This window comes from Camelina sativa, chromosome 15, assembly GCF_030686135.1.
Source record: "Camelina sativa cultivar CO46 ecotype springtype chromosome 15, ASM3068613v1".
Lineage (NCBI taxonomy): Eukaryota > Viridiplantae > Streptophyta > Magnoliopsida > Brassicales > Brassicaceae > Camelina > Camelina sativa.
In genome coordinates this window covers 8663597-8674619 of record NC_141894.1, presented here as the reverse complement: position 1 = coordinate 8674619, position 11023 = coordinate 8663597, and the positions used below count along the sequence as shown (strand labels likewise).

Genomic DNA, 11023 nt, shown 5'->3' with positions numbered 1-11023 from the left:
TATTTTTTTCTTATAACGTGAATCATTCACGAGGGAGATGCAAACCGGCTATCTTTATTTATTACTAGTAGTACTTTTTTATTACAAGAAAAAAGACTTTGTTTTTGTCGGCTAACGCGCGAAATAGATCGCGTGAGTTGTAAACTCGTTTTGTCTCTCACCGCTCAATCTAATTTAGTACTTCTTCTGCTACTACTTTCGTGCACGTTCTCTCTTGACCAAAGATAAACATATGCACGTTGCGTTTTTGGCAAACAAAATGTTTATGTATCCTCTGTTTTTTGTTTTTTTAATCTTTAACTAACCGGGTGGTACGAATTGTTAAAGACTATAATTTCAAATCTAACTTTCATAAAATGATTTTAAAACACAAATCTAAAAATAATTATTGCAGAATTTGTATTATAGTTCCACAACTCAACATTATTAATCTAGTATTCCCATGTGATGTGTCATTATACTCGAATATTCAATCACTTTTTAATTTATTATTTTTGTCAGTGTACTTTATTAATAGCATACGAGTATTATATACAAGTTTGTTGGGCTAATTTGTAAGTTGCTTAAAACTAAACTTGTTATAATATTAAGGTAAAAATTGCTGGTACCAAAAGTAAATGGTTCTTTAATGTAAAAATACTACTAAAACCACTCGTTGACATCGTTTTTGTGTATTAATAGATGCATGTGGTCCGGGGGAGGAAATTACGCCATTTCCTGCGTCACTTTTCTTGTTTAATTTAGTATTTAGTAAAACTATACTATATATAGCAATGTTTTAAAACGTATTTAAGTATTTCATAATATAGTGATAAAGTTTTATAATTGTCTTTTAAAATTGAAAACCACCAACAAAACAAAAGTATACTATATAAAATGGAAAGCAGTCAAGCACAACAACTTGACCATGTCTACCACGATAACATTTGTGAGTCTAGGGAATTGAATGTGTAGCATACGTCATTTTCTCCAGCCTTTATTTTATCTATTTCTTGCTCTTTTTTATATATATCACAATAATATCTAGTGGATTAATAGGACAATACCACAATGCAGTTTAAACATTTTAATATACACAAATATTCCATATAATAGATCAGATCAAAGTGGACCTACAGATGCGAAAATTAAATCAAAATGATGCCATCAACGTTTCCGTCACGCTATGATCCACATACAACACCCAAATTTTTATTTTTTTTTCACCACAACACCCAAATTTAATTCTGGTTTTACATACTACAAAAGTACAAATAAGGGATTATATGCACGACAAAAAAAGGGGATTATATCTAATATATATTGCTAAACAAAATATATGCAGGCATTATGGAAAACGGCGGGAGTATATCTAGAAGAAATGAATTATCAGAAATTCAGAATAAATGAACAAACAATAAAAGAGTCGGATATCAATTAAGGGATATCCGGATATGATAACAAAATCAGTAATAACAAAGAGAAAATCTAGGGACATATGTATATATGATATATAAAAGCATCTAACCAGATTTGGATCGACTTGAGTACTTGCAATATTATTTTGTTTTTGTTTCTAGTTTGGTGCTTCAATGGATCATTTGATGACTCATCCTCGTTCTCGTCGAGTCAGATCCAGAAAAGAGGCTTGGTTATTCTATTTGTTAGCTAAAGGCCCTCTAGTCTTCATGTTCATGGCATTTCTCTACTGGTGTTACATGTATGTTAGTTGTTGGGAGATCCAGAACTAGTTACTATTCCGTGGCTTGTCCCTATCTTTTATCGACTCGTCAGCCTAATTACGGCCTTACTTACTGCCTTTACACCGGATTGATAATATCCGTAATTATTTACCCTGATATACGTTCGAAGCTGCGAAGATTCTGGGGCCAAAATGAATCTCCGCTCCTTGAGATTATACAGAAGTTAGAGAGAGTTTAGGAAAAGACGAAGAAAAAGTTTGTCCAATCTGTCTCGAAGATCTCACTATAGGTTTTGGTTATGTAAGGCTAAGAGATTGTATGCACAAATACCATCGTGATTGCATTGATCAATGGCTTTCGAAATTCGAAGAATAATGCATGTTGTCCTACATGTCGTGCTTTTGCAAAATTACAAGCGGTTTACCTTTGACTTAGATTATCCTGCTAATCTTCTTTTAAACAATTTTGTATATTTTCATATCCATCAATTTGAGTTTTCAATATGATGATATCGAATTCAAAATCTCATCGATAGAACTCTTTGAGTAATGAAAAAATATTTAGCTAAATGAAAAAAAAAACAATGCAAAAAAGATTATAAAATAAAATAAAGCAAAACGAAAAAATAACCTCAAAAACATTTATAAATTGGAACATGAGGAGTAGTAGAATATCTGAATATGTACTTCTTTCTTCTTTAAAGATGTAATTTACATTTAATAAAAGATAAGTTTAATAATGGCTTATCCGCCTGTATACAAAGCTTACGTAACGTAACAAATCTGGTAGATTAGACTGGAATGACAGTAAACAAATATTGTCAGACTAACTCGATTCGAAATGTTGGTCTGAAAGTAAAGAGAAGTAGATCAAACTCTTCTCGAACTGTCTTGATCTCTTGTGTGACTTGTGAGTTCGTTTTGTTGCCTCCTTGACATGTCGCCACTAAAAAAATAATGCGAAACAAACAGCTCTAATTATCAATATGCAAGACCGTTCTAATATAGGCCCAAAAGCCCAAATATATGGACCGCACGAAGTTGGAACTACATCCATCAAGCCATGCACATCTTTGTAGATCAGCTGCACTTAGAGAAAACATAAAGATCGTTTTCTTGTTTACTTTTGTTTATGTGGATTCATGTGTTATTTGTGGTTATTAAAGTAACAATATAAAGGGTTAATTAAATTTTCAATGGTGGTGGATATGAAAATGAGTTGTGTTTTTGTTAATAAATTAATTAATGATTTCAACATATGTAAATTAATTATGGTTTCTCAAATAAAAGAAAAGGGTAATCAAAAGTCAAAATATAGTCTAAAGACTCTAAACCAGTATTGACCGTTTTCAATTTTCTAGTAGTAAAATAATTAAAATCAGTAAGCACTCCTGAATCTAGGCTTCTCCTCCACTACAGTTACGCCTTCTTCTTCTTCTTCTTCTTCTTCTTCTTCTTCCTCGTCGCTTCCTCAAATCTCTAACCTCGAAAACATCTCCAGAGAATCATAGAGACCCATAGAGCAAGAGAGAGAGAGAGAGAGACAATTGTTATATTGAAGTCGGAGTGTTGAAATTGACAACTGGATTTTATGGTTGGATTTGGTGTGTAGCGTGCGATTAGGTTTTGAATCGATCAAAAAAAAAAAAAAAATGGTATTCAAGAACAAGCTCTTCTTCTCTTCGAAGAAATCTGGATCTTCTAGTCCCGATAGCTCTAATAGTCCCAGATCTGTTGGCTCCAACTCTCCGATTCGATCAGATAAGAAGAAGTCTAAATCCGCTTCCAAGGATGAACCTCCGATCCCTAGTCCGAGTTCCGTTACTGGAGTTGGTTGCAAACAGACGCAGGTTAAAGATGGTTTGAAGAAGAAGGATGGTTCATCCAAGGGCAAACAAGTTTCATCTGAAGTTCAAGCTCACTCGATTGGGAAATCGAACTTGTCTCCTAGTTCTGAACCGAAGAAGAAACCTCCGCCGACGGAGGTCAAGGAGGGACCTGCTTTTGTTTCTCCAATCATGGCTTCGTCTCTGGGATTGAACCGGATCAAGACGAGATCCGGACCGTTGCCTCAGGAGAGGGTTTTCAATTATAGGAATGATCCAGCTACGAGCAATCTTTCGAAGATGGGTGCTGATGGAGACTTGGGATCAGGTTCAGCTACTTCTGGCTCTGGTAGTGGCAATAGAAAGAAAGAATCTGGGAGTAGCAAGCTAGGTTTAGAAGAGATCATGGGTCGCACTCGGCCGAGTGACGCTAATAGTGATCGTGATAGTATTTCACCTGATACTGGACCACCGAGGAGCCTCAGCCCTACTTTGCCGCCATCAGGATCTCGATTGCAAAATGCTGCTTCCTCATCCGGAACTGGTATGTCCTTACTCCTTAGATTCTAATAACAGTTGGTGTGGGAAACTATGTTTTCTGTCTTCATCCTTTCCGTTGCTTTGATGTTAAATGGGAACTAAGAGAGAAATACGCATTGTTAGCTTGCTGTACTGGTAATTTGATGTTAGTATATGTGCCCGTCTCATCCCTGATAATCTTGTTCCTTGTTCTGCCTGTTATAAGTATGTTAGCTTGTAAGATATCATAGGCTTGCTACTTTTAAGTATCTTCATCTGTGTGTTGATAACTGGAGCTTCATCACTGCATAAACGCATCTTACACTGTACTATGTCCAGATAAGTTTTGCCTTTTCAGTTCTTATTTCTCAAGTTTTCTTTTATTGGTACTTCCCAGGTCGCTCTGAGATCTCATCTGGTCGCTCTGGCCCTCTAAGAAATTCAGACTTTTGCACCCCAGAGGTACCTCATTCTCCATCACATAATTTTCTTAAGTGGTTCTTCCTATGTGTATTAGTTTTAACTTTCAAGTGATCTTGGTGACTTGACATTTATCTTTCTAGAATTCATATGAATGGGAAAATCCCAAAGAGTCAGAGTCACCACGTTATCAAGCCTTACTTCGTATGACAAGTGCTCCACGAAAGAGGTTTCCTGGTGACATCAAAAGCTTTTCTCATGAGTTGAACTCAAAAGGTGTACGTCCCTTTCCATTATGGAAGCCTCGTAGGTCGAACAATGTGGAGGTATTCTAGAGCCCCTTATCTCTATTAACCGCTTTGTGATATTTTTGTATGCAGAATCTAACCATCTGTCGTTTCTAGGAAATATTGGTTTTGATTCGGGCAAAATTTGATAAAGCAAAGGAAGAAGTAAACTCTGACCTTGCAGTATTTGCAGCAGACTTGGTGGGAGTTCTTGAGAAAAATGCAGAAAGCCATCCTGAGTGGGAAGAAACGTTTGAAGATTTGTTAATTTTGGCTCGAAGTTGTGCTATGACTACTCCTGGAGATTTCTGGCTTCAGTGTGAAGGCATAGTTCAGGATTTAGATGATAGGCGTCAAGAGCTTCCTCCAGGAGTCCTTAAGCAGCTTCATACTCGGATGCTTTTTATCCTTACCAGATGTACTAGATTACTTCAGTTTCACAAGGAAAGTTGGGGGGAGGAAGAACAAGTTGTACAACTACGTCAGTCAAGAGTCTTGCATTCTATAGAGAAAATACCTCCTACTGGGGCGGGAAGGAGTTCCAGTGCTGCTAAGGTCTTAAAGGTACCATCCACCAAGAAAGCTTATAGTCAGGAGCAGCGTGGTTTGGAGTGGAAGGAGGACGCTGTTGTACGCTCAGTGCCCCCTCTCTCTCCGCCTGAAGATTATTCTCTTAAGGAATCTGAATCTCCTACAAACATTGATAGAATGTCTTCCTGGAAGAAACTTCCTTCACCAGCACTGAAAACTGTGAAAGAAGCGCCAGCGTCAGAAGAGCAGAATGATATCAAAGTTGAACCTCCAAGTATAGCGCCAGCGCCTGTTGCTATTCTCAATTTTCCTCCAGCAAAAGATTCTCATGAACAGTCCTCCAAGCATCGGCACAATATTTCTTGGGGTTACTGGGGGGAACCGCCCGTTATTTCGGAGGAAAGTTCAATAATGTGCCGTATCTGTGAGGAGGAAGTTCCCACGACTCATGTGGAAGATCACTCCAGAGTTTGCACATTGGCTGATAAATATGACCAGAAAGGACTGAGTGTTGATGAGCGGCTGATGGCAGTTGCTGGAACACTTGACAAGATAGCAGAGACCTTCAGGCATAAGGATAGCTTAGTAGCCGCAGAAAGCCCAGATGGTATGAAAGTATCCAATTCGAATTTGACCGAAGAAGCTGATGTTCTCTCCCCAAGGTTGAGTGATTGGTCGCGAAGAGGGTCAGAAGACATGCTTGACTGTTTCCCAGAGTCTGATAATTCAATTTTTATGGATGATCTGAGAGGTTTACCGTTAATGTCATGTAGAACCCGTTTTGGTCCCAAGTCTGACCAAGGCATGACAACTTCATCTGCCAGTAGCATGACTCCTAGATCCCCGATTCCGACCCCTAGGCCTGATCCAATTGAAATGATATTAGGAGGCAAGGGTACATTCCATGATCAAGATGATATTCCGCAGGTTTGTAATGGATGTGGTCCGTACTCATAATTTTTCTTGTCTTTTGTTATTAAAACACATCTGATAAAATAACACTTAATAACCGGATGACGCAGATGAGTGAACTTGCTGACATTGCAAAATGTGCAGCAGATGCCATTCCGGGTGATGATCAATCCATTCCATTCTTACTTTCTTGTCTTGAAGATCTGAGGGTTGTCATAGACCGCAGAAAGTTTGATGCACTTACAGTAGAAACTTTTGGGACTCGCATAGAAAAGTTGATTCGGTAAGCTCATCGATGCTACTTTTGCATGCATATACATCTATACTCTGAAAGATGCTTTATGGTATTCTAGAACTGTTCTCATGTCAGCTGGAATTATAAAGAGTTCACTTCAGAATTTGTTTTTTAAGTATAATATTCCTGATTATGTAGGGAGAAATATCTGCATATGTGTGAGCTAATGGAAGATGAAAAAGTTGACCTACTAAGCACTGTAATTGATGAAGATGCTCCTTTAGAAGATGATGTTGTTCGGAGCTTGAGGACTAGCCCAGTACATCCGCGAGACCGCACATCCATTGATGATTTTGAGATCATAAAACCAATAAGCCGGGGAGCTTTTGGGCGAGTGTTTTTGGCAAAAAAGAGAACAACAGGAGATCTATTTGCAATCAAGGTAAACGATTTGGTGCTTTTGTTCTCTTTTCAATTCTTTTTCTTTTGTTACAAAAGATTCTTCTTTTTATTGTTAGGCTAATGTGGGTAGCAAAATCTTTAGTAGTGTTTTCTCTAATCTTGTGTTAAACGTTGGCCATGCTCCACAGGTTCTGAAAAAGGCAGATATGATCCGTAAGAATGCAGTTGAAAGTATACTTGCTGAACGTGATATACTGATCAACGTTCGCAATCCCTTTGTGGTGAGCAGGTCTAGCCTTTAAGCATTTTCTAAGAAGAGAGATTTACTTCTTTTAACATTACTTTGTTTTGATCAGGTTCGTTTCTTCTATTCTTTCACTTGTCGCGACAACCTGTATCTCGTAATGGAGTATCTGAATGGAGGGGATCTGTATTCGTTGTTGAGAAATTTAGGTTGCTTAGAGGAAGATATTGTCCGTGTATATATTGCCGAAGTTGTAAGTTCTGCATGTTTATTTTTATTAACAGTATATTCCATAGAGCTCTCGAAAGTGATTTCATGATGAATTTCTATGTCAGGTCCTTGCTTTGGAATATTTGCATTCTGAGGGTGTTGTTCACCGTGATTTGAAGCCAGATAATTTGTTGATTGCGCATGATGGTCATATAAAGGTATATTAAGAGTTCATCTGCCACCTTTAGAAACTTGTGGGTAGTGTTATCATTTATTAGTCCTTTCGAATACCTCTTCTGTCTTGATGTTTGAGGTTTACGAAATGTAGCCTTTGCACGTTAGAGAGACTTAAATTAAGACCCTTGATTTCTTTCTTGTATTGTATCTGAGCAGTTGACAGATTTCGGTCTCTCTAAAGTTGGTCTCATCAACAGCACGGATGATCTGGCTGGTCCTGCTGTAAGTGGGACGTCACTGCTTGATGAGGAGGATTCGCGATTAGCGGCATCTGAGGATCAGCTTGAAAGGCGCAAGAAACGGTCGGCTGTCGGTACTCCTGACTACTTAGCGCCAGAAATTCTTTTAGGGACAGGGCATGGTGCGTAAACTTTTCTGATCTTGGTGTCTGCTTGTCTTTTATTCAAAATTGTTTGTTTAGTAGAATCATTGGTACTCAGGTGGGATTGGTAATTTTAAGTAGGAAAAAAAAAACTGCTTCTAGTTCATTTCTGCTCTACTACTCTTGTTGGGTTATATGCTAAGTACGCTGGACCAATGACTTCCATGATATATCTTGCTCTAGGCCTGTCTGGCAGTAGTTTCAGATAAATATGTTTCGTTGATCACATCCCAAGACTGCAAAAAATGTTATATACTTGCATTATCATTCAGGTGCAACTGCGGATTGGTGGTCTGTTGGCATCATTCTATTTGAACTCATTGTGGGGATTCCACCCTTCAATGCGGAACATCCTCAGGTCAGAGACTAATCATTGCTTTGTTTCTTATTTATACTTTGCTAGAGGAACATGTGTTTTCTCAAACTCGTGGGAACTAAATTTCATACTTGGGTGGTCTTTATATGCCATGTGTATTTTTGTATTGACTTCTCAACACCTCTAAACTTTATTTGAAATCAGTACCAGTATGTATGTTGCTATAGACTGTGCTTTTACTTTCAGTTTCTAACATTTGAATATGCATTTTCTTTGGTTTATTGTAGCAAATATTTGACAATATTCTCAACCGTAAGATACCATGGCCTCATGTTCCAGAAGAAATGAGTGCTGAAGCCCATGATATTATAGATCGGTAAGAGATATTCTACCTTACACAATATTGAGTATTAACTCCAAAGAGAACAAGACAGGTTATATTGTCTTTTACATCACGTCGTCTTCTTTTGCTAGATTTTTAACAGAAGATCCTCATCAGAGACTTGGAGCTAGAGGGGCGTCTGAGGTAAAGATGGATGTCTTTTTCTGTGATGAATAATTCGAACAAGTTGTAAACTGTTAATGTCATTAATTTCATAACTCAGGTCAAGCAACATATCTTCTTCAAAGACATCAACTGGGACACACTAGCAAGGCAAAAGGTGCATTTATATATCTTATCCTTTTAAAGACATAAGCTTTGCTATTTGATGCCTTCTTAAAGCTTAACGCTAGTTTGCTTTAGGCTGCATTTGTTCCGGCTTCAGAGAGTGCAATTGACACAAGTTACTTCAGAAGTCGCTACTCATGGAACACATCGGATGAGCAATTTTTCCCTAGTGGTGACGTTCAAGATTATAGTGATGCAGATAGCTTGACTAACAGCAGTGGTTGCTCGAACGATCATCATGAAGAAGGGGAGGTAACATCTGCTAGTCCACCCTTCGATTTTTATATCCTTAGAATTAGTCGGAAAACTATCATTAATGTTCGTTGGATGTGCACTTTCCTTGAACTGGATCAATGTTGCTACACAGGCTGAAGAATACGAAGGACACACAGAGTTTGAGTCTGGCGTACCTGTAGATTACTCTTTCAGTAATTTCTCGTTTAAGGTACTAACTAACTCATGATTGACCTGTTAAGATCCAATGTTGTTCAAGTTGCAATTGGTTGGTGGTGGTTTATATAGTTGTTGATAATTCAAAATCCAACTTTCGTTTTTTGATTAATCTATGTATTGGTTTGTGGCAACCGGTGTACTGTAAGTTATGTTAGCTGGGGAAGAGTTGGAAGTATGGAGATGTTTTAGGAACCATAAGGGGACTGATTGATAGTCTTTGAACTTGTCGTTTCTGCCTCCAGACAACTTGAAATCTGGCGTGTCTTTGTTTGAGTGGTTGGGTAATAAGAACACAATGCATAGCATTCTGAGTTTTCTCTCCTTGATGGTTTTGCAGAACCTCTCTCAGTTGGCGTCTATCAACTACGATCTTCTGTCCAAAGGCTGGAAAGATGAGCCACAACCAATTCCGCATCACAAGTAACATTCAGTTTGTGGATGTTTTTTTCTCGATTCCTTCGGTGTTATGTGAGTCAGTGTAATGAGTACTCTGCCATTACCGGCGTCGTTTGTATACTCTGTAAATGTAAGTCATCCGTTTCTGTTGATTACCTTGTTCATCACAAAGTCAATCTTGTAATCTCCATTTGGGGTGACAATTTTAAACATGTTTCAATGTGTTGTATCTGCAGAGACAGGAAGAGAGAAAACAAGAAAAAGAAAAAAAAGAAGAGAGAATGGATATTGGAACATTATGGGACGCAAACGCAGCAACAAACGTGATGTATCGGTACTTTCCCCATATTTCTATAATCACTAGGACATGAGAGTGGTGAGGTAGCGTTTGCGTTTTGAGTAATCAGGGGAAGCCATCGGTCTATGTAAAGGATAAGGGAGAGTTCACAACCTATTTAACCTTTAACTAGAAGCGGACCCGCGCGGGGGAATGTTCAAAGAACATAAATTCATAATGGATTGGTACATGTTATATTTTTATTTCATGCTCATTATAATATATATTTTGTTATGAGTTTGGACATTGGATAAAATAATAGAAGGAAAAAAAGAAAGTGAACGATAATATACTGAGTTTTGATAAAATAAAATAAAAAGATAGAATTTTAATATTTTCATGAATTTGGATAAAATTAAATAATGAAAAATGTATTAATTTATAAAAATAGATATATGTAAATATTGTGTTAGTAATTAAATTTGGGATTTTTGATAAAAAAATTAATATAAACATAAAAGAGTTTCCAACTAACTTTTCTACATGTTCTGTCCCGTTGTAAAATTACATACATGTTATGACACGTTGCAAAATTATATACACGGGATATATGTATCCACACAAAAAAATGTTTCAGAAAATCTATAAATTATGGTTAGTTTTTTAATTAAAATTGAAAATTTTATAAGAATTTCTGTTAAGGATCCAAACGAATTAGATAAACTTAAAATCAGTAGGAGTAAATTAAATTTTTGTCATTTTCTTGGTTTCATGGTTAGAAAACACTTATTTAAAAAGCATTTCATATTTTTTTTTTAAAAAGCATTTCATGTAATAAGTCCTAGTTTTTACTATCAAATGATTCCTAGTTTATTGTAAAGTTTCTTTTAAACACTTTACATAGAAATATATGTCTGATTTTTTTCTATTGAAGTATTTTGCTGTATGTAATCTCAACAATTTAGTTTAGTGGGCTCTTTAGTATTGTCTTATAAATAATCTTAATGGACTAAGTTAGGCCTTTT

General features: G+C 36.9%; 1 protein-coding gene across 1 annotated transcript; it reads left to right on the top strand.

The window, feature by feature from the left end:
- The first annotated feature begins 2995 nt into the window (after positions 1–2995).
- On the top strand, positions 2996–10295 carry LOC104746135 (putative serine/threonine protein kinase IREH1). Its single transcript, XM_010467543.3, has 18 exons — positions 2996–4051; positions 4424–4488; positions 4590–4772; positions 4851–6191; positions 6287–6459; positions 6610–6853; positions 7002–7094; positions 7170–7310; positions 7393–7485; positions 7661–7865; positions 8159–8244; positions 8490–8578; positions 8677–8728; positions 8808–8864; positions 8948–9124; positions 9240–9317; positions 9663–9851; positions 9958–10295. The coding sequence occupies exons 1-17, from the start codon at positions 3334–3336 to the stop codon at positions 9747–9749; spliced, it is 3882 nt and encodes a 1293-aa protein (XP_010465845.2). The 5' UTR covers positions 2996–3333; the 3' UTR covers positions 9750–9851; positions 9958–10295.
- Positions 10296–11023: the final 728 nt, after the last annotated feature.